General features: G+C 37.0%; 1 protein-coding gene across 3 annotated transcripts in view; it reads left to right on the top strand.

Annotated features, from left to right (window-relative positions):
* The window catches only part of LOC150086746 (uncharacterized), a 105,923-nt gene that overhangs the window by 33,530 nt on the left and 47,098 nt on the right, over window positions 1-25,295 (top strand). For all 3 annotated transcript variants that reach the window (XM_090371552.1, XM_090371554.1, XM_090371555.1), the window contains exon 5: window positions 20,758-20,855. In XM_090371552.1, the coding sequence (XP_090227678.1) occupies window positions 20,758-20,855 (98 nt within the window). The remainder of the gene's footprint in view (window positions 1-20,757; window positions 20,856-25,295) is intronic.

The raw sequence follows: 25,295 nt of genomic DNA, 5'->3' as shown, positions 1-25,295 counted from the left end.
TGGACAGTGCTGTGTCGAGTCAGTTTGGTGTGACATAAGCATTGGGAGATCAAAATTGAGAGTAGGAGTGTGCTATAGGCCTAATGACTCTGATGAGTATAATAAGAAACTGTACAGGGAAATTGAGTGGGCCAGTAAATCAGAGAGTCTTATAATGGGGGATTTTAATTTCCCAGATATTGACTTGAATTTGGGGGCTGGTCACTCACACACTAGCAAGGCTTTTGTGGATTTATTGGATGATTGTTTTCTACATCAGCATATTTGGGAGGCAACTAGAGGGAGTATACTCTTGATTTGATTACCAGTAGTGATTCTTCATGCATTAAGAATCTGCAGGTAAATGAACCGCTAGGTGGCAATGATCACAGTGTGCTGAAGTGGGATTTACTCAAAGAGGTAACTACCATTAGGGGTAAAGGGAAGGGTTATTGCTTTCGTAAAGGCGACTGCGATGGACTGAGACAGTATTTAAATTCTATACAGTGGGACCAACTGATGATGTTACCAACAGCAAATTCAAAATGGGAAGCATTCAAAGAACTTATCTTGGAAGCTACTAGGCTTTACATACCAACTAAGAAATATTGCTCAAGGTTTAGGCCTAAGTGGATGTCAGGTGAACTAATGAGACATATGGCAGAGAAGAAAAATGCATGGGATACATACAAATTAACACGTGACACAGAAGCCTATGATAGATACAAGTTGATCTGTAACCAAGTTACAAAGGAGGTTAGGCAGGCAAAGGCAGATTACGAGAAATCTTTGGCAAGGGATGCAAAGAAAAACAGCAAAGAGTTCTTTACTTATGTAAACTCTAGAAGGAAAGGGATGAATCAGATTGGTCCACTTGATATTGATGGGTCAACTTTTGATGATCCTGCTCAGGTAGCTAACAAACTAAATGAATATTTTGCATCGACATTCACACATGAGGAGTTATTCAGTGAGGAGAATGCCAGAGGTGTATTCAACTCTGGCAGTAAGCTAGAGAATCTTGTAATAACTGAGAGTAAAGTGGAGGAGAAATTGTTGAAGATAAACACAAGAAAGGCACCTGGGGTGGATGGTATCTATCCAGTTATATTAAAGGAGGCAGCAAAAGAAGTAAGCAAACCCTTAGCCATAATTATGAGAGCGTCTTTGGACTCAGGGGAAGTACCCATGGACTGGATATGTGCAAATGTGACCCCAATTCACAAAGGAGGATCAAAGGGCGACACAAGTAATTATAGACCATTTAGTTTAACTTCTGTTCCCGGAAAATTAATGGAGGCACTGGTTAAAGAAGCACTGCAGGATCATCTAGACAAGACTTCAGTTATAGTTTGGACACAGCATGGTTTTGTTAAGGGGAAGTCTTGCCTGACCAATTTGATTGGATACTATGATGCAGTCACAAAAGAACTGGATGCAGGGAAAGCTTTGATATTATATACTTGGATCTTAGAAAGGCTTTTGATACTGTTGCACATGGAAGACTGCTGCACAAATTGGAGCAGTGTGGCATTGGAGGCAAATTGCAGCTATGGATAAAGGGGTGGTTGACTGGGAGAAAAAAGAGAGTGGTAATCAATGGACACTGCTCATCATGTACTAATGTTATTAGTGGAGTCCCTCAGGGTTCAGTATTGGGTCCATTATTGTTTTCTGTATTTATAAATGATATTGATGATGGTATATCAAGCTTAATGTCCAAGTTTGCAGATGATACGAAGGTTGGCAGGGTTGTCAAGGGCACTACTGACACTATGCTACTGCAACAGGATCTGGAAAGGTTGAGCAGATGGGCTGAGAGGTAGCAAATGAAGTTTAACATTGAGAAATGTAAAGTAATATATATGGGAAACAGCGACCCCAGAGCAGCGTTTCAACTCTGTGGTACTACACTGACAGTGGTAGAGAATGAAAGGGACCTGGGGGTGGTTGTGCAGGCAGATATGAAGTTCTCTGACTAGTGCAGACGGGCTGCAAGAGTAGCTCATGGTGTATTGTCAATGATATATAGGAATTTTTCTAGCAGGGATAAGGAGGTGATAATTCCCTTGTATAAGGCAATGGTCAGGCCACGCCTAGAGTACTGTATACAGGTCTGGAGGCCTCATTTCAAGAAGGATGTTGTGATGCTGGAACGAGTACAGAGAAGGGCAACAAGATTAGTGAATAGAACAAAGGGGTGCTCTTACAAAGAAAGGCTTAAGTTTTGCAAATTACAGCGTCTGGAGACTAGGCACCAGCGAGGTGATGTGATAGAGGTGTATAAAGCCTTGAATGGTTTGAGCATGCTCAATGCTGATGGGATTCTTCCTCTTGCTCAGAATAATCACCTGATAGGGTATAAATTCAAATTGAGGAAAGACATGTAGGATAGACGTGAGGAAATTTGCCTTTAGCCAGCGGGTAGTTGGTTTGTGGAACAGACTTCCATCCCTTGTCGTGGAAGTTGATAGCCTAAATAAGTTTAAGGCTCAGTTGGACAGGTATTTCGAACGAACAGAGGAGTGAAGTGGAAGTGGTTATTTTTTTGGCTGATGCTGCATAAGCTTGCTTTCTTGCATCAAATGCCTCTACTAATGCTAATCACTCATAAAGAGGAAAAAAAAAAAACCACACTTTTTTTGCTTATCCTTTCTAATAATTTCATATAATCCTTTAATTTTATTCAAACTATAGACTTTCAAAACAGAAAAGAAAATTTATTAGAACTAGAGCTTTTCTTCCAGTGGAGCGCACCACAATGCCATTCTCAGAAGTGTAAACTTATAAAAAATAAAAAGTCTTTATTATTACTAATGCATAAATATTATAGACTGTTTTAATCTGCACCTCTGATTCAGATCCCACAACAAAATAGGCAAATGCATGCTCTTTCCGGTTTAAGGATATTTAGATTTTTTTTAAGGAATCTGTTGTCAGGAAAATGGGTAACATTTTTTGTAATAAAGATAAATGGGCCAGAACCAAGGTTTGTTTATCAAGAGCAACAATTGATGATGTTACCAACAGATTGTTATATTTTAAGGGGAGTAAAGAGAGTATTATTGTGCGTGTGGGGGACTAGTGATATTAAACAAACACAACCTGACCATTTGTTTGATAAATATAGAACCATGCTGAAAAAATACCTCCAGCTAGGTCAGAATGTGTATGTGTTCGCAATTCTGTCCAGACATAATAGAAGGGATATGCCGAAAGCCTTGTGGATTAACTGAAGACTTGAGAAACTGCAGGGCTCTAGGGAGGAATTAGCTTGGCATGCACTTGAAGGTAGAAGGAATTTATTTTGTACAGATGGTATTAATTTGAACAAAGGTGGTGCAAGGGTTTTTGCCAATATCATGGAGGATACCTTAAGAATTCATGGAAACTGCTAGTTAGGGGGAGAAGGGTAATATAGGCATGCATTTTTCTAATGATATGAGTCAAAGTAATGCTTGCACACATCTCAAGAATATCTGTTTATTGTTACAACAACTGATGTTGGTATGATCATCTGAGGGTGGCAACATTTCAAATGAGCAGGCAGATGAAGCTTGGGAAACAAGCCTAAATAACTTCAAAGGACGTGTCATGATAGTAAACCATAGAAGAATACTTAGTCTTAACTGTGTCTACAGTAATGTGAGAAGTATTGTCAACAAAATGGGTGAATTTGAATTTCTTGTTAGGACAACTAATGCTGACATAATGGGGTGAACAGAAATGTGGTGCCACTGAGAAATTGGGGATGACAAGTTTCATTATGTTATGTATAATGTATTTAGGGAAGACAGAAGGGGTGATAGGGTCATGCTTCTTATCAAAAGCAACCTAAGCATGCAAAGAGCTTTGCTGCGTCAGAAGTTTCTTCTGTCAACATAGGATCTGTGTGGTGTGAGTTAATTGGAAGCAAAGGTATAATGAGAGTGGGAGTAATCTACAGACCAGAAGATTGTGAAGAGTATGACAAGAGTCTCTACGTGAGGTGTAATGGTCAATCAAGTCTGAATGTCATATTATGGGTGACTTCAACTGCCCCTAATTTATTGGAATAAGTGGGAGGGAAAATGGAGAACAAACTTTTTAAATAAACTAGATGATTATTATTTTTACTAGAATGTTGGAGAAAATACTAAGGATAAGAATATTCTTGACCTCATCATTACTCATGAATCAGATGACATCACAGGGCTTAAAGTACAGGAACCATTGACAGGTAGTGATCATGCAGTGGTTAGTTGGAAGATTTGGAGAGCTGTTGCATTAGTTAGACACAGATTTTAATTTACTTTTAAGAATGGGAACAAGGTGTTTTTCATGTATGTGGCTACAAAGAATAAAATGAATTGGTTTGTACCCTTGTATACTTGTTGTGGGGAAAGTCTTAGATAACCCAGCTGATAGACACTGGATACTGCTTACATCAGCAGTTTGATAAAGGCAAATTTGTAATTCTTGTTCTTGCTCATTGTGCTTGTAAAGCACAATGAGCAAGAACAAGAATTATTGTGCTTGTAAAGGGTTTGTCACGTGATGTTCATTTATTAAAATTATTTATCATGGTGTATAAGGTGTTAGAACAGAGTACAGTCAGGTCTGCTATAACATGGTACGTGTTCCTAAAAATCTCTGCATTATGGTATTTCGTGCATTAAAAACAACTGCACTTATGGGAAAAATAGGGATAGAGGCAGAGCAAGCAAAAAAAGCAAAAAAAAAAAAAAAAAGAAGTTCAGTCTGGTAAATAAAACACTAAAAAAAGTTAGAAACCCAATAAAATTGCTAACATAGGTTTAAACATATTATATTTCTAATAAATAAATAAATATTACAGTAAATGTAGCACTTTACCTTGACAAGATATGAAGTTTGTTTGTTTGATTGATATTTCTGTTCACTGACATTTTCTTTTTTTTTTTTTTTTTGGATTGTAAAATTTAAAAGTGTGTGTGTGTGTGTGTGTGTGTGTGTGTGTGTGTGTGTGTGTGTGTGTGTGTGTGTTATGGAGGTTTAATGGTGCATAAGCTTCTGGGGCTATAGTGTGCCTATTTAAAATAGTAAAAAAAAAAAAAAAAATAAGCATTCAATAATGGCAAACACAAGATGTACAAATTGCACAAGTGAGATACAGAGTACAAGATTACGAAGCTTGAAAAATAGGAATGAAGAGAAGATTCTAAAAATTTATTTATGTTTTTTATATGATTGAAATTTCATGGAAGGGGAAACGCATTTTACCATAATAACATAAAAACACACAGAATTCCAGCTATCGGTGTTAACGCAAATGGAATAAGATCGAGTTTACTACCCGTTTATAATTAATTTCACTAACTGTGAAAAGCCCAATAAACTGGGAACTGCAAATTGTTTTTATTGTTTTATGGTAGTGACCTTCAGAAATGTGCTCCTCTGCTCATGCTATCATGGCTTATGAAATTTCTGTTCGAACAGAAAAATGTGAGCTCCTGAAAACATGAGTCGGCCTACAATATTAGCATTAGCATTAGTAGAGGCATATGATGCAAGAAAGCAAGCTTATTCAGCATCAGCCAAAAAAAAAAAAAAAAAAAAACCACTGCTCCCATTTCACCCCTCCTTTCGTTCGAAATACCTGTCCAGCTGAGCCTTAAATTTATTTAGGCTATCAACTTCAACATCCTGAAAGAGGCCTCTGAGGTCGGGAAACCTCATGTCTAAGAATATATAAATTCATACACCGACCATTGAATAAAATTTAAAATTTAATATGACTACAATCTTTACACAAAAAAAAAATATTTACAATAAACTATTACGGAATGCTAAAAACTGTAATAAAAGATCATTTACAATAAAATTTGCTAAAATATAAAACATTAAAAGCGCTAAAAATCTGAAGCTTTCGGGAGCGTCAGCTCCCTTCTTCAACAGTGATATGACTTCCTGCAACATCTCCTTAAGTAGCAGGCTCACGGTACCTCCACACGTGGTATTTCTCCACGTGGTTCAATCGGCACATGGTCAGAACTGGAAGCGGAAATGTCTCGGGAACGTGGCAAAGAAAATCATTCATCCGACCTTAATATAATTGTTTCAAAGATAGGATTAATACGTATACCTTTATCTCTGTTTATTGTATTCCTACTGGATGAACTAATCCGTAAACCCTCGAGCCATTTACGCTCCCAGTATCCATGTGCACGATCCAAAATAATAGCGTCCTCCGGGGAGATTTGATGCTGCTTCTCCCAAAAATGTTCGGCCACAGTAGACTTGTTGTATTCAGCGGTTCTTATGGCATTTAAATGTTCCCCCAGACGATCCCTGAGCCGTCGTTTTGTTTCCCCCCACATAACACTCCCCACAATCCGGGCATTCTATTCTATAAACCACTCCACTACTAAGATCTTTTGGTACGCGGTCTTTGACCTGAGACACAGCTGTGCACAGCCTCCGCCCAGGAAGCTGTACACAGCGTGTCCCATAACCCCGTAAAATTCTTGCTAGATGTTCAGTAAGGCCCGGATAGTAGGGGATGTATGCGGTGGCTTATTGTCCAGCTTGTGCTGAATTGAAAAAACCCATGTGTAGAGGTCAATACACCCATTTCAATTCAGCACAAGCTGGACAAATAAGAATAGTGTTGCAAAAGCTTTATTTGACAGAGTAAGATCACACTGTACCACTTCTGAGGATAAAGAAAAAGAAATTAATCGTGTCACGGCAGAACTTAGAAAGTGCGGATACCCCCAGAGGATCCTGGATAGATATAGTAGAGGAGTGTCCGAACGTAGGGAGTCGTTCGTTACGGTAGCCACCGCATACATCCCCTACTATCCGGGCCTTACTGAACATCTAGCAAGAATTTTACGGGGTTATGGGACACGCTGTGTACAGCTTTCTGGGCGGAGGCTGTGCACAGCTGTGTCTCAGGTCAAAGACCGCGTACCAAAAGATCTTAGTAGTGGAGTGGTTTATAGAATAGAATGCCCGGATTGTGGGGAGTGTTATGTGGGGGAAACAAAACGACGGCTCAGGGATCGTCTGGGGGAACATTTAAATGCCATAAGAACCGCTGAATACAACAAGTCTGCTGTGGCCGAACATTTTTGGGAGAAGCAGCATCAAATCTCCCCGGAGGACGCTATTATTTTGGATCGTGCACATGGATACTGGGAGCGTAAATGGCTCGAGGGTTTACGGATTAGTTCATCCAGTAGGAATACAATAAACAGAGATAGAGGTATACGTATTAATCCTATCTTTGAAACAATTATATTAAGGTCGGATGAACGATTTTCTTTGCCACGTTCCCGAGACATTTCCGCTTCCAGTTCTGACCATGTGCCGATTGAACCACGTGGAGAAATACCACGTGTGGAGGTACCGTGAGCCTGCTACTTAAGGAGATGTTGCAGGAAGTCATATCACTGTTGAAGAAGGGAGCTGACGCTCCCGAAAGCTTCAGATTTTTAGCGCTTTTAATGTTTTATATTTTAGCAAATTTTATTGTAAATGATCTTTTATTACAGTTTTTAGCATTCCGTAATAGTTTATTGTAAATATTTTTTTTTTGTGTAAAGATTGTAGTCATATTAAATTTTAAATTTTATTCAATGGTCGGTGTATGAATTTATATATTCTTAGATATCAACTTCAACAACAAGCGACGGGAGTCTATTCCATAAACCAACTGCCCGCTGGCTAAAGGCAAATTTCCGCACATCTATCCGACATCCGTCCTTCCTCAATTTGAATTTATGCGCTCTCAGGTGATTATTCTCAGCAAGAGGAAGAATCCCATCGGCATTGAGCATGCTCAAGCCATTCAAAGCCTTATACACCTCTATCAGGTCACCTCGCCGATGCCTAGTCTCCAGGTTCTGTAATTTGCAAAACTTAAGCCTTTCTTCGTAAGAGCAACCCTTTGTTCCATTCACTAATCTTGTTGCCCTTCTCTGCACTCGTTCGAGCAGCTCTACATCCTTCCTGAAATGAGGCCTCCAGACCTGTATACAGTACTCAAGGTGTGGCCTGACCAATGCCTTATACAAGGGAATAATCACATCCTTATCCCTGCTAGAAAAATTCCTGTATATCATTGACAAGACACCATGAGCTACTCTTGCAGCTCGTCTGCACTGCTCAAAGAACTTCATATCTGCCTGCACAATTACCCCCAGGTCCTTTTCATTCTCTACCACTGTCAGCGTAGTACCACAGAGTTGATACGTTGATCTGGGGTTACTGTTTCCCATATGTGGTACTTTACATTTGTCAATGTTAAACTTCATTTGCCACCTCTCAGCCCATCTGCTCAACGTTTCCAGATCCTGTTGCAGCAGCATAGTATCAGTAGTGTCCTTAACAACCCTGCCAACCTTGGTATCGTCTGCAAACTTGGACATTAAGCCTGATACACCATCATCAGTATCATTTATAAATACAGAAAACAACAATGGACCCAACACTGAACCCTGAGGAGCTCCACTAATAACATTAGTCCACGTTGAGCAGTGTCCATTGATTACCACTCTCTGTCTTCTGCCACTCAACCATCCCTTTATCCATAGCAGCAATTTGCCTCCAGTGCCACACTTCTCCAATTTGTGCAGCAGTCTTCCATGCGCAACAGTATCAAAAGCCTTTCTAAGATCCAAATATATAATATCAAAGTTATTCCCTGCATCCAGTTCTTTTGTGACTACATCATAGTATCCAATCAAATTGGTCAGACAAGACCTGCCCTTAACAAAACCATGCTGTGTCTGAGCTATAACTGAATTCTTGTCCAGATGATCCTGCAGTGCTTCTTTAACCAGTGCCTCCATTAATTTTCCTGGAACCGAAGTTAAACTAACAGGTCTATAATTACTTGTGTCAGCCTTTGATCCTCCTTTGTGAATTGTGGTTACATTTGCACATCTCCAGTCCATGGGTACCTCCCCTGAGTCCAAAGAAGCTCTCATAATTATGGCTAGGGGTTTGCTTACTTCCTTTGCTGCCTCCTTTAATATAACTGGATAGATCCCATCCACCCCTGGTGCCTTTTTTATGTTTATCCTCAGCAATTTCTCCTTTTCTCCATTTCTCCATTTCTGAAATTATTCTTTGCATCGAGTTCCTTTGTGGCTACATCATAATATCCAATAAATTTGGTCAGACAAGACTTCCCCTTAACAAACCCATGCCATGTCTGAGCCAGTGGTGAGCTATAGTGGGCTCGCGAGAGAGAGCCCATTGTTATTTTTTTTTGAAAATTTGGGAGCCCATGTTGAGACGATCATTTAGTTTACAAATGAAATCCTGGATGCAATTATTGAGTATCCAGAGCCGACAGTACGGTGGGGTGAGCGGGGCCCCATTCCCAGCATTTTAATGGTGCAATCAATCAGTTATGTATTTTAAAATTGTTTAATTTTTGATTTAATTACAGTCGGTATAAACTTTACCAACTTCTTTATACCGAATTTTTAAAAATTCCCCTTGGTAATTACATTTAAAATACAGTAGTTTCCCTAGAACGAAAATAATTTCCATGTAATGAACAGATTAGGAGAGACAAGTCTGTATGCATTGTTCTCACCTCTGGCCTCTAGGTAATTAGAAATTGCGAATTAAGGGTGAAAGGGATTACCGTTCCACAACTTTAGTGGTGTCCATAAAACTTATGCAGCCACATTCCTAGAAGTCGCACTAGTCAATATGCTTTCCATAGCCAGTCAGAGGATTAAGAAGATTTCCCACATGGATAATAGCCTCTGGTCAACCTGTGTTGTGGTTTCCCTTTACTCCAACAAATGGGCTTAAGTTTTTCGGAGAAGTGAGTGATCTACGTGTTTCAGTAAATTTCTCCGTCTATGTTTACGTGGTCACAGTAGCTGAATATCTGAGTGATTCCGATATTTTGCACAGTATTCAAAGAACTGGTGACAGTAGCAACATAAGGGGGGGTGTGATTGTGGCAACTAAGATATTATATAAACTTTACGAAGATGAAATGTTGGCAGATTTTGAAATTTCATCGAGGCTTTCACTATGTAGAAAATGTTCTAAAATATAATGGCATAGGGGCAATAATTAAAAAAAAAAAAAAAAAAAGTCTCCATTATATCACCAATCTCCAAAAAACCAACGTTAATTAAAGATGATTGCTAAAGAACTTGATGTGGAAACTACAAAGATTGGTCGTGTGTTTGGGCTGCAAAGAGCAGCTTGTAGCTTGCGAATGATAATTGCTGGTTAAGGGAATTATCCTGCATTGTGCAAACATTTTGAATCAGAAGTAAATATTCGGGATTGTTAAATCGACTTTTAAATCTGGAATTTCTTAACCATTTAGCACTAATGATTGACATCCTGCCGTATCTCACATTTCAGAAGCTTTACAGATTCACTATGGTAAAAGCAAATAAATTAATTATTCGAACTATCAGTACTATCGCTAATTTGAAAAATTCTGAAGGAAATTATGAAGCTAAAATTGAGAGCATGTTGAAGTGGAAAGAATTTGAAGGAATTAAAATCGAAAGTAAGAACAGTAAAATTACCTTGTGACAAGTTATTAAATGCATTGTTTTATCCTTAAAGGATAAGTTATTAATGCAACAAGGTGATTTTAAATTAAATAAAGAAAATAATGATACCATTGAAAGAAATTTTTTAAACATATTCTACCAGAAATCGTGGAATTTGAAAGAACTTTTGTCTCGGTGGCAAGACTGTGAAAACCAAATAAGAAATTTGTTTTCTGATAAAATATGAAAAAAAATGAATGATTTTTAGAGATTTTGTCAAAGACAGTTTATCTTTAAAATCGAGTGAAGTTCCCTTTACAATTAAGAAAGCCAGAAATATCTTTGAAACCAATACGATTAGCAGTGCTGAAGCTGAGCGAGCTTTCAGTGTAATGAATAATATCGTGTGAATGAATAAATAATGTTGACAATTAAACACGTTGCAGATTATGATGATGATACATCTAAATGGAAAACCATTGCTTCAATTTGATCCGGATCGTTAATTCAAATCATTCTTCCGTAATAATAGCTCAGCTATTGAGCAAAGAAGATCGAAAACAAATATTAATAAAGAAGTAAATTGCATATGGCAATTTTTAGAATAAAATTTTCTTGAATATTTGAGCAATATTTTTGTAATGTAATCTGTGATTTTTGTGTACCTTTTCTAGAACAGTTTGTTTTTTATGTAATATTTGTTTTTATATTTTAGAATTTTTTGTGATAATTCATTATTTGTAATATGGGAAATATTTTTGTTATTTTTTATTCGCAATATTAAAATTTTATCATGAAAAAAAATGTATCAGTTATATTTCCCTAGTTGTAAAAAAAAGAATATAAAAGTTGCGCATGTGTCGAGCAAGTGCGGTAGATGGTTTTATGTGAAACATCCTTCGTATCACTATATGACGTCACATGATTGTGACGTCATACTATTAAAAAATTCCAAAAAGTTAGAACTCAAGATATCGTACTGGTCATGAAAAATGCATCACGCGCTCTAATCTAATCATACTACTAATGAGTGTTCCACACAGACTAGTGGTCTGAGTGTGGAAAGCACCTCTGGCAGATGCCGTGGTGACGTCACTTCTGTGACCGATCAGATTTACTCAGTAGGTACCCCCCCCCCCCCCAAAGGACGATTCACATCAAAAAGCGGCACCTCCGTAGCCAGGTGGGCAGGAGCAGCAGTGCGTAACACACGCTTCTTGATTAGACCGGGGTTCGAACCCGTGACCACCAAATACCACCGCATACCCCCGGAGCAATATGGCCTTAGTTGCTAATGCTCCTAAAAACCAAATAACAAACATTAAAAATTTGGCAAAAGTGCGAGCCCATTGTTAAAATATTCACAGCTCACCACTGGACTGAGTTGTAACTGAGATATTGTCTCGATGATCCTGCAGTTCTTCTTTAACCAATGCCTCCATTAATTTCCCAGGAATAGAAGTTAAACTAACATGTCTGTAATTACCTGTGTCTCCCTTTGATCCTCCTTTGTGGATTGGGATCACATTTGCACATCTCCAGTCCATGGGTACCTTCCCCGAGTCCAAGGAAGCTCTCATAATTATGGCTAAGGGTTTGCTTATTTCCTTTGCTGCCTCCTTTAATATAACTGGATAGATTCCATCCACCCAAGGTGCCTTTCTTATGTTTATCTTTAACAATTTCTCCTGCACTTTACTCTCAGTTATTACAAAATTCTCTAGCTTACTGCCAGAGTTTAATACATCTCTGGCATTCCCCTCGCTGAATAACTCCTCTTGTGTGAATGTAGATGGAAAATATTCATTTAGTTTGTTGGCTACCCGAGCAGGATCATCAACAGTTGAACCATCAATATCAAGTGGACCAATCTGATTCATCCCCTTGCTTCTAGAGTTTACATAAGTAAAGAACTCTTTGCTGTGTTTCTTTGCATCCTTTGCCAAAGATTTCTCATAATCTGCCTTCGCCTGCCTAACCTCCTTTGTGACTTGGTTACAGACCAGCTTATATCTATCATAGGCTTCTGTGTCGCCTGTTATTTTATATGTATCCCCTGCATTTTTATTCTCTGTCATATGTCTAATTAGTTCATCTGACATCCATTTAGGCCTAAATCTTGAACAGTATTTCTTAGTTGGTATGAAAAGCCTAGTAACTTCCAAGATTAATTCTTTGATAGTTACCTCTTTGATGGTATGTTACCTCTTTCAGTAAATCCCACTTCAGCACACTGTGATCACTGGCCACCTAGTGGTTTCTTTATCTGCAGATTCTTAATGCATGAAGAATCACTACTGATAATCAGATCAAGAGTAATATTCCCTCTAGTTGCCTCTCGAACATGCCGCTGTAGAAAACAGCTATCCAATAAATCCACAAAAGCCCTTGCTAGCGTGTGTGATCAACCCACAAATTCCAGTCAATATCTGGGAAATTAAAATCCCCCATTTTAATTGCTCATTATACTCATCAGATTCAATAGGCCTAAAACACACACCCACCTTCATTTTTCCTTTCCCAGTGCTTAGGGGCCTCTGTAGCCAGGTGGGAAGGAGCAGCAGTGCGTAGCACACGCTTCTTGATTAGACCGGGGTTCGAGCCTGTCACCACCAAATACGGAGGATGCGGAAAGGTCAGGAATGAGACTACCGCATATCCCGGAGCAATATGGCCTTAGTTGCTAATGCTCCTAAAAACCAAATATCAAACAAACAACAAACCCAGTGCTTATGTCACACAAACAGACTAAACATTGCATTGTCCACCAATCCTGTCCATCCTTTCTGTACACATTGTACTCCCCAAATTCCAATTCTGCACTGCTTATGTCTGTGTGACACCATGTCTCTGATATCCCGAACAATATCTGCCTTTGATGTCTTGACTAGCACTTAAAGCTCATCGAATTTATAACTGTACTCCTAGCATTGGTGTACATGCAAGTATACATGCACCTTCTTCTACTCTTAGTTACCCTAACACAGCTCATGTATTTACTTGTTCCACTATGTCTCCCAGCAGTTCTGGAAATCCCCATTGCCTTGCTTTCCAGGCTGCTGCTCAAATGCATTTCAGTAGAAGCAGTGCAAGAATTCACTTTCACCTCTGCCAGCAGCTACTGTTAATCTATTAGTCCTGTGTATCCCCCCCCCAAGCTAGCAGTTTTCCAACCCACCTAACTCTGCCTCGATAGCATCAGCAAATATTCTTACGCCCTTTCTATTTAAGTGTATCCCATCCCTGTAGAAGCAGTCTCTCCTGTTAACAAGCACAGACCAGGCTGAGGAAAATTCTGCCCTTTGAGCCTTGCACAATATCTCCAGGGCCGAATTGGTTGACAAGGCTTTCATCATATACTCCCTCCTATCATGTCTGGGCAGAATTGCGGACACTTTCAAATTCAACTCTAACTCATGGCTTTTTTTGAGCATTGGCTTGTACTTGTTAAGTAATTCTGCTGCTCTCCTACCCTTAATATCATTAGTGCCAACGTGTACAACAGTATCACCCTTTGTGCCCTTAAACGATGATATCTGCTCTACAACATCATCAACCTTTGCCCCTGGCAGACATACCCTGGTCCTATTCCATCTATCCTTTTTGCACAATAAGTTCCCCTTTTCTCTGACAATAGAGTTACCTACAACAATTAGTTCCTTTGGGACCAGCACATTCTGCCTTGGGGGTTGCCGCTGTGTTGCGTGATGTTCATATGAAAGCTCTGGTATTGATGTATGCAGCTGAGAGCTTGATGGGCCCTCAATTTAAATCCTTCGAGGGCATCCACCCTGTCCTTCAAGCTCTCATATAAGCCCGTAAAAATGTAGTTGGTGCCTAATTTCCTCACACTCCTTACATTGCGTGCACACACAAAGACATTCCCCTTGGCAATATCATGTCCCATTCCTGATTGCTCCACAAACATTAAACAAGCAGTGCATTTCAATATATTGTGATTCTGAGGACAACCGCCCCCCCCTCAGTTCTTTCTTGAGCCACAGCACTTCCATTAGTTTGAGCCTTTTGCTTTGCTGCTCTGGTCTAAGTCATGATTTATAAGTTCAATAAAATTCCAATACAAAATATAACCCTAAACTTATATCCCAGTGTGCAGTTACAACACTATATATATATTTCTGTGTCGAATATTGTCTCCGAGTTATGTTATATGACTTTTTTTATCCCTGTCAACTTATATGTTATTAATTTATGATGTTACGTTTGTAAAAACTAGGTCACTATCTTTATTTAGTTAAAAAAGTACAATTCAATTGACAATAAAATTTAATAAGATTAATAAATTTTACTGATTAATTGATACTACTATACTTGCTATCTAGTTTTCCATTAAACCTTACACTATCTAGTTCGGTGCACACCTTATATCGTATAACAATGGCAGCAAGTTACGAATGGAAAATCTATGGACACAAGGTATTATTTACTTTCCAAATCGCGCTATCTAAATTCAAAACGAACCATGGAGCTTGGCTAGGTCTATAAGCTACTTATAGAAAATAATTTTAATCTAACAATTAAGTCAATAAAGTGGCTAAATATAATTAAAAAACTTAGCATTCACGGGAGCTGCAAAACTTGTGGATTTGATACCCTTGCCGATACTCATTTTGGCTGATGCTGTATAAGCTTACTTCCTTACATCAAGTGGCACAACTGTTTGATGCGCCCTAATTCAGATTAACAACAGGTGATGGGTGAGTCATGCATTACTGTATGTAAATGATTTGTTGACCATGCAGCAACAAGTTTCAACTCTCTATGAGGCCACAGTTTCAGGCTACAAAGTCAGTCTCTGAACTTTTTGATCATGCCTTGTATTTTATTTTAAATAACTATTAAAATGAAAAAACAAGCAGACATCAAACAAAAATTGCAAATGACATGAAATCCAAATCCAATGGCTGTAATATTGGATAGACTGTAATATGTTGTTTTAATTCTTCCCTAGAACAAGAAATAGAAGTGAGCTGAATAAGAAACCTAATCAAATTGAAAAAACTGGTATTCAACACAGATGCTATATCAGGGAAATTTTGAAAGCAACATATATGATTAATCCAGTGGGAAAAATTTGAGTGGGAGAAAAGCAGTCTGGGAGCTGGGGAAAAAACCACTTTTACCAAATTTAGCTTTTTCCTTAATAAGTTTTCAATAGCAGCCTACTTACCTTCAATAGAATTTTTCTGAGCTAGACAGTAAGCTTGTAAATTTTTTTACGGGTTTTTATTAATGTATATACAGGTAGCCCCCCCCGTATAACACGGTACTTCTATAACACAGTTTTGCTCTAACAACACAATTGATAAATTGTGACAATCCTCACATAACATGGTACTTATATAATATGGCTAGAGAATTGTGGCAAACCTCATATAACAAGCTATTTTTGAGCTTTTTTTTTTGTGGAGGAAACCCTACTATTATGTTGGATGTAATTTTTCAACATTTCCCTTCTTTTTTGTGAATCCTCACTGTTGACTCGCTAGTCATTATGGAAAAAAATTGGAAAATCCCCATATTTCATTTTGTTTGGAAAAATTGTGACTTCGAAGCATGCAGTTCCTGACTTTTAAGGTTTTTGTAAGGTTATTTTGGTTTTTATTTGATCGTTTATAAATTTTTCCAGGTATGTATTACTAAACTTTGTTCTTAAGAACCACATTGGAATAATTTCTTTGTTGCAAATTAAATTCCAGCTCTAAATTATGCCTAAGTAGCTTAGGCATAATTTGGGTAATTGCCGATTTATTTAAAGAATGGTTTCTAAATTGTTTTGTCCCAACCGTAGAAAACTATTTAAAGCGGAAAACATCTAGATTTCAAAGTTTTATTACTATTGGATAATGTGCCTGGCCATCCAGAAGATTTACATCATCCAAACGAAATAATGTTCCTACAACCTATTACAACTTCTTTAACTCAGCCATTAGATCAAGGCATTATATCTACCTTTAAAACTCATTACATCAGAAAATTGTTACAATGGATTTTGGAAAAAAAAAATTAGCAGTGATGAGTATCACAGCTAAGCACAATCAAATGTATGTATCAATATATGTATCACAGTTTGTAAGACGTTTGTTCAGTTATTGCTATTTTTAATAAAAATTAAGTTTCTAATAGTTATAAAAAAATTATGTATTTTTGTCAGCTTTTGGAACACAATCCCCTTTCTGTACTGGTCCTTAGTCCCATATAACATGGTTTTTCACTACACGGGATTTAATAAGAAACTAACTATTGTGTTATATGAGGGTTACCTGTATATGTTTTTTTTTTTTTTTCCCAGTACAATTTCATGTGGTAATATGATTTCAAAGCATACACAAATTATATGAAGGGTTTTTAAGGTGAATGATATTTTTAAAATATTTTTAATGGGAGAGAGTGACCAAGCCTCACAGTCCCAAGTCCAGAAAAGCAGAAACAAATAAAATGAGTAGCTAGACATAGAAATTTCAGAGAAGACAGTAGAATAGTGCTATGTCATTTGCTCTTTTGGTAGATATAACAAATTATATGACAGTATCTGTGAGAAGTAAGAAGGAATTTGGAATCACCCCTTCCAACAAAATAAAAAATTAAGTTTCTCTTTATACTTCATGCAGTCACATAAGATTGGGGGAATTCTCAAGATAGAGATACATAGAGAAAAATCTAACAAAAGAGGTCTCCAGGTTCAGTTCTGTTCATCTATTAGTGTAATGTGCCATAAAACTCTAAAACAAACAATCTATTAGTGTAATTCTAAAGTTGCAATAACTTAGAAATTGATTGGTTTCAGGAGATCAATTAAGCATGCTAATCTCAGAATTGCAGAGAATTTATTGTAATTGCAGGCATAACTGAAGGAAATTATTATTATTATTATTATTATGGGCATTTTTAGCAGGAACATGAAAACAGACCAGGTTTACGATATTATCAGGCAGTGTGACTTTATCATTTAATGATTTATGCAAGGAACATAATCCAGCATAAGTACTGATTTTTGACAAGCAGAAACTGATATCTAGAAAGGTGTGAATATTGATTTCTTTTGAATATTATTAATTATTTAAAGAGTTGGAGGAGGAAGTAATGGAAGGAATAGCAGATGTTTTGAAAGAAACCAAGTTGTTTGGTAGCCAAAACGGCAACACTACAAACATTCAAGTTGAAAAGACCATTGGAAGCAAACTTTATTCCTGATTCAATGACTATGGAAAAAGGGGCATGTGATGAGAATTAGTATGGTAATCAAACAGAACCATAACAAGCAAAACTCATTATGGAGCACTTGGATGGATTAAGAATGATTTAGAGTTTTTTTACATTAGTTACTAAAGAATTCGAGTGTACGCTGAAGAGCCACACACCTATTAATAGAGGAGAAAATCTGGCGAAGGTAAAGAAAACCTGTACAAGAAGCATGCAAAAGTTCGATGAAATTTACCAGTAAAAGTACTTTGCCATAACAGCATTTGTATTATTGCTCAATCGGTAAACAGACAGTGGATGTTATCAGTCAGGAGTAGAAATTGAATTCCATGGGAGATTGAAACCCTCTCGAAGTTGAGGGGGTAACCTGGCCTTTTTTCTTTAGAATTGCTGGTGGACTACTGGATAAATTGTTTATAAAAAAAAAAAAAAAAGGCAAAGGAAGCCCATGTGGGAAGCACGGAAAACGTTGAAAACGTTTACCAGTGAAACTATGTTGCGAACATTTTTTACGACGCCAGAAATTCCAATATGACTCTGTTCGTGATTCAGTTAGTTAACTAAATTAGTGATTCCAAAGAAAAAAGGTCAGGTTATCCCCCTCCACTTCTGGAGGGTTTCAAGCTCCCATGGGATTCATCTTCTACTCCAGACCAATAACACCCACTGTCTGTTTACCGAGCGAGCAACAATACAAATGCCGTTATGGCAAAGTACTTTTACCAGTAAATTTTATCGAACTTTTGTGTGCTTCTCGTGCAGGCTTTCTTTACCTTAGCTGAAAAGCTTGCTGCTGTCAGCATATAGTAGAAAAAGGACTTGGAAGATGTTAGAAAAGAGGAAGAATAAATAATATAGAGATTGAAAAGAAGAATCTTGGAGGACTCCTTTGAAAATGACAGCCCATGACAGTCAATCAATTGTCTGGTGATATGGACAGAAGAGATGATGCCTCTGATCAGTTATTTAAGTGATTCTCAACAGCTGTATTAAGGAAAAGGTGCTGTTTAGTAGATAGTGCACAATTTACCAGAGTACGAGAACTAGGAATTTTTACATGGTAAAATCTTCATTATCATGAAAAATTGCAGAAATGCCCTTTGCGTATCATGATTAAAGTCAGTGTGACTACTGAACTTGCCCTTCTTTCCACCAGGAAGAGCTATAAGGGAACAATATTGGGAAATATTCAGCAATTGGCTTGATTTTTTCCACAGAAATAATGTGGAAAAAATCAATAAGAAATAATGTTATATCATGTATGCATGATATAACATTATTTCAGGATGGTGCACCAGCACATTTCATTGCTGTAGTCTGTCAGTTTCCACAAAACATTTCCAAATTTGATAGGTTGTGGTGGCAGGCTATATTGGTCTTAAGAACCCCTGACAACCATCTATGAAAACTGGGTGTGGTTTTTTGTCAAGGAAAAGGTTTCTCACAACTGAGTTTGAAATGCTTGACATAGTCAAGTGGTCAGGAATGCAAGTGCAGTAGCACATGCTCTTTGAGTGGACTGGGGTTCAAGCCCGTGACTGCTAAATATGATTAACATTTGTATTGATTGATTTATTGTAAACTCCACTGACCTGGTGGTCATGCCGGAGTATAAACAAAAACTTTTTTTTTTTTATTCAGAGGAAGTTAAAGAAGTCAACCAATTATTAGAAGAATTGGGCAAAAAAAAAAAAAAAAAAAAGAATGGTTCTTAAAATGAAATTAAACAAATTTTAAATTTTACATGCTGTTTTGAACATTCCTCTTAACAATTTTTCATCCCCAAAAAAGCCTTGGCCTGCACAGGTGCCTTTTGTAATATTCTCTGTTATTTTAGATGTAAGTACCTTGATAGTGCATGTTTCTATAAATTTTGTGCATTCTAAAAGTTGGTTTGTTTGAGTTTAAAAGCTAGTCTCCTGTTCCAAAATTCTGCAACCTTTGCCTGAGACCAACAAGTATTCCTAAATGTTTTGGGATTTGAGCAGAAAAGAACACACCCTGGGAATTGACATTTTAATGCATAAATGTAGAACTGAATTTGAATGGAGAATGAATATTGCCTCAAGATTTTTTATTCATGTATGTTAACCTTATCACTACTGGAACTTTTGAGAGAGGTTTCAGATGCAGCAAACTGTGTCATAATTGCACACATTGATCATCTTTAGAACATGATTGGTTGGCTTGTCTTCTTTTGTGGGATATTATCAGTCTTCATGAATTTTTTGTGCTATTCATAAATCATGTTTTTCATTCCTTTTCTCTTAGAGGTTGCTATTTGTTGTCATCATTTAAAAAAAAAAAAAAAAAAAAAAAAAACATGCATCAATAAAACCTTAAAAGTTGTTTTTTCACATGCATTGTGTAGATCACAATATTCATTTTTTATTACAGTTTGAAGTAAATGGTAATTTTTGACATAAAAGTAAGTAAATTTTTGTTTTGTAACATGGTTTTGCATTATTCATGTCTTTTTAATCCTATAATCCTATATACACTGTTATTGCAAATAATTGAGCATCTGTTGTGCTTCACTTTTGTGGTATCGTAGGATGGTTAGAGGAATTCTATATCTAAAAGTTGCATTTCTTGCAGTTACTAAAAGGTTTTGCGCTCTGATATTAGATCCCTTCAGGGTAGTTAGAGTAAATTCCCTTTTGTTCTTCTTATTGTATAATAGAGAGTTTAATATATACGGCAAAACTAAGTAAAGTTTAATGTATATTGAGAGGATACAACTCCACTAAATTAATGATGGAAGGAATTTTTATGGGGCTTTTTCACAATGTGGCTGAATATTTTCTGTCTCAGGCGAGGGTAGCATGGTTTTTTTTCTCCTGGAAACTTGGGTTTTTTGCCCAGCAAACAGAAAATCGATCTCAGAACACATTCAATTTACAGACAATATACACAGAGCAACATGTCCTTAGTTGGTGATGCTCCTAAAACTCAATAACAACAACAACTCCACTAAATGATTTGATGCTTACTTTTTAGACATTGTAAGCCTCATAAAAATTTAATTTTATTTTTATTTTTATCCAACCAGAGAGGGGCATGCTGAAATAATCAATTATCTTTTGGATAAAGATCAAAATCAGTGGAATTCTGTCAGTAAAAATGGAAGGACACCTCTTCATACTGCTGGTAAGTTATTATTAAATATGTATAGCATTAGTTTTTCTTTATGCATAGGATTTGATTTTTTAAAGTTAGTTTTGCATACAGTTTTTTTTTTTTTCTTTCTTGTTCTGAACTTTTACACTAGAAGTTCAGAAACTGAACTGAACAGATGTGCATGTAAGTACTTTCTGGTAACAAGTATATAAGGGGCAGAAAGATGGGACATCTTTGAAAGAGAACATCTTGCTTAAAGAAGTTATTTTTCAAATTTACTTACAGTTGCAAAGTATACAGGCTTTGTGATTTCTTCAGAAAACTATATAATTTTGGAAATTTTAGTTAAATGATTCCCTTTTGTGAGTAACATCTTATATGGTTCTAATACCTATCCCCCCCCACCCCAATATCATTCACAAGATTAATTGATTGTTAGTATAAGTTTCCATCTGTCATTGTGGAAGTGTGTAGTTTGAGTAAACTTAAAGAAGGATTGGAGAAATTATTATTAGTATTAGAAATTATACAGTAATAATTGCAGATTCTGGAGAATTATTATTAAATTATTACCATATTACATGCTTCCTTGCATCACTTTACCATTACTAGTAGTAATACTAAGTCCATTTAGAATGCTTGTGTCAGAATTTTAAATCAATTAAAGACATAGTTATTAAGAAAATTTTATAGATATTGCCCTGTAATAAGGCTGTGTTAAGGTTACTAAGAGTGAGAACATGTGATCAGTACCTTATTACTGGCTGGTTTGAGCAACCTTCTTTTATAAAATCTGAAGCATAGAGGGGAACAGTCATGCCTCAAAAAATCTATTTGGAATTGGGATCACAATTACCATATGTGATAGATTCATCATAAGACAGTCTATTTGGAAATTGGAATAAGATTAACAACTGAATGAAATTAACAGTTGTAGATTATCTGTAAACAAGATTATTTACGGAGACTTAACAGCATAAATGAATTGCCCGAAGTAGGTCTGATTATTGCAGAATGATTATGGCTGATAGTTGATTACTCCCTTTTGTGAGTAACATCTTATATGGTTCTAATACCTATCCCTTTGGAGGGGATGCATTTGTTGAAGTAAAATGTAAAATTGAAACCCTCAAGGATGCTGAAAAGACCTTATAGATTTTAATAGATGTTTGGGAAACTTCTGATATTTAGGATTCAATAAACTGAAGTAATTGATTAGTTCATAGTGTAATATTGAGTATTTACAAAAGTGAGCCAAAACATTATGACCAGCGAGTCGTTATGCAAATCGAAGCAACTGCAGGTGAACTGCGGTGTGTGCACAGATCAGGACATGGTATAAAAAACACCTGATACTAAGCTCTGTCAATTAGCGTTACCCTTATTCTTCAGATAGGAAAGGCAGCAGACTTAAATGAGTTTGACAAAGGCCAAATTATAATGGTCAGATGACTGGGTCAGAGCATATTCAAAACGGCACGGCTGGTGGGGTGCTCACGGTCAACTGTGGTTAGTACCTACGGTAAGTGGTCCGAGGAGGGGGAACCCGTGAACTGCCGGCGAGATGTTGAACGACCATGGCTCATCGATGCTCAAGGTGAGTGAAGGCTCTTCTGGATGGTATGTGGCAATAGAAGGGTGACTGTGGCGCAACTTTCCAGTAATTGGAATGCTGGTGATGGGAGTAATGTGTCACAACACACAGTACATCGAACCCTGCTGAAAATGGGACTGCTCCGAGTGCCCATGCTAACCACAGTTCACCGGTGACAGCGCCTACAATGGACATGTGAGCATCGAAACTGGACCTTGAGTGATTGGAAGAAGGTCGTCTGATCCGATGAATCATGTTTCCTGTTGCACTGTCGGACGAAAACAAGCCGGTGGCGGCAGTGTCATGCTTTGGGCGATGTTGTGCTGGGATACCCTGGGTCCAGTTATCCATGTGCCGGGCACTCTGACATCTACTACCTACTTAAACATCATTGATGACCAGTTACGCCCTTTTGTGGCAACCATCTTCCCCTCTGGCAGTGCCGAGGGAAAGATCGTTGGATAATGCGCCATGCCACACTGCCCGGATTGTTTGAGACTGGTTCGCGGAACATGAGGAAGACTTCCAAGTATTGCCCTGGCCTCCAAATTCTCCAGACATCAAGCCCATCAAGCATCTGTGTTTTGTGTTGGAACAGCAACTCTGATGTGCAGCATCTCAACCACAGACCTTATAGGAGTTAAAGGATCTACTGGTTACATTTTGGTACCAGATACCACAAGACACATTTAGAAATCTTGTAGCATCCATGCCTCTCCATGCATGAGCTGCACGTGGGGGACCAACATCATATTAGGTAGATGGTCATAATGTTTTGGCTCATCGGTGTATATAACACATTATTACTAATTGCTTCCAATTTGCTTAGACTCTAATTCAGAATTATAAGTCCTTTTGTAGCTCTCTAAAGAAATTAACCAGATCTACAATTTCAGTGCTTTCAATATCTCAATCAATTTATTTCTTTTAAAAGCCAATCTGCATTTTTAAAACTTTACACCCTCTGTTTAGCCAGGTTCTTATTTCCTGTATATGTTTGAACTTCTTAAAGAAAGAAGAAAGAACTTTCTAAAGAATCTGATTTGTTTTCTGATTTAATTTGTTTTCTTCTGATTTGTTCTCTTCCTTTGATTTGTTTTCTTCTTCCTTGTATTCACATACATGAAAAATTCCTTGTCCCAATTCTTTTCTCTCTTAGCTAGAGCTTTCCCATGCTATGCATGGGAAAGCTCTAGAAGAAGAAAACAAATCAGATCGCACCCTTGTGCATTGGGTATTGAAATGTCTTAGACAGCACAGCAGGTGTGGATGAATTGAACAGGTACTTTACTGAAGAAAGATCCTTTATCTGAGAAGAGGCTATGTAAGTGAGTCAGAGTCATATGAACTTAGGAATTTCGAAATTACAGATGACTGATATGGATGCCCTTATGCTCAAAACTTTTGAGCATAAGGGCATCCATAAAGGCAAGTAAGGTTCCTGGAGTTGATGGCATTTACCCAGTAACTTTGAGGGAGGCCATCAGAGACTGTATTGAACCACTGAAGTTGATTATGAAGGTATCTTTGGACTTGGGAGAGATTCCTTTGGATTGGAGAAGTGCCAATGTATCACCAATACATAAAGGCAGCTCTAGAAGCAAAGTTGGTAACTACAGACCGGTTAGTCTGACTTCAGTGGTAGGGGAAATCTTAGCAGCAGTGATTAAGAGCGAAAACCAGAGACATATATATATATAAACCAGAGACATATAGACATATAGACAGATAGATATGACATTCTGAATAACAGAAAACATGGTTTTTTTAAAACGAATATAATGTTTAACTTAGTAAGGTATTTTGACACAATTACTCATGAGTTAGATGTTGGGGAACAATTTCAACATAGTTTATTTAGATTTTAGTAAGGCATTTGACTCAATCCCTCATGAGAGGCTATTGTATAAACTGGAATGTTGTGGTTACTGGAAAAATTCTAAGATGGATTGCTGGGTGGCTGCAGGGCAGAAAGTAGGGGATTGTGATTAATGTGATTTGGTGACCCTTGATTTACACCAGGGGTCCCCAAACTTTTAAAGAAGTGGGCCACATGAATTTTTGGAATATTTGATGGACTGGAGAAAATTCCTAATTATTGAAAACTGTATTCAATCATATTTATGCAGGAAACAAATTTTATACCTACAGATTCAAAAATAAATTGATGGATATGTAGTATAAAATATACCAGGTTGTTTTTATCAAATTTTAATTATTACTTATTTATTATATTAATCACAAAAGAACAGTTAGTAATACAATAAAATTATAATTAATGTGATGAATGTGGTAGTAGAGTGTGATTGAGTTTCATAATATCAGGTTTTAAGTACTAGTTCCAGTTCTTAAAAAAATCATGTAAATGACTTTTTAGACAAACTAACGATTTGGGTTAGCTAGACGTGATTGTATTTTTGATTTTACATATTTAATTTTTGAAAAGGTCTGCTCACATATATATGTACTTCTGAAAATTGATGTAACCTTCCTTACAAAATTTTTAAATTTTTGATAATCTGACTCAGATAATGTTGAATAAAATTGAATTAGATTTTCATTTTTAAATATTGCCTTCAAGTGGATCATTAGATTGAAGATTTACCAACTCTAATTGTAAATTTTCATCAACATCATTGACAGGTACTTCAAACGGATTTTGAAAAAGTTCAAACACCTTCAAATTATTTTTAAAATCAGAAAATCTATCCACAAAAGTTTCCTTCAACAAACTAACGGTTTGAACAAAATTTTCAGTAGAACAATTACAACTAGGCATATTTTTAGATAAATTATCGCAACATGAAAATTTTGAAAAATTATTCGGAAGTAGTTGACTTTTAAATAACTCCTGTTTTTTTTCAAATGCTTTGACA

Source organism: Mastigoproctus giganteus, chromosome 4, assembly GCF_048544385.1.
Source record: "Mastigoproctus giganteus isolate SK-2022 chromosome 4, ASM4854438v1, whole genome shotgun sequence".
In the NCBI taxonomy this organism is placed as follows: Eukaryota; Metazoa; Arthropoda; class Arachnida; order Uropygi; family Thelyphonidae; genus Mastigoproctus; species Mastigoproctus giganteus.
This window is presented reverse-complemented; position numbering and strand designations above follow the sequence as displayed.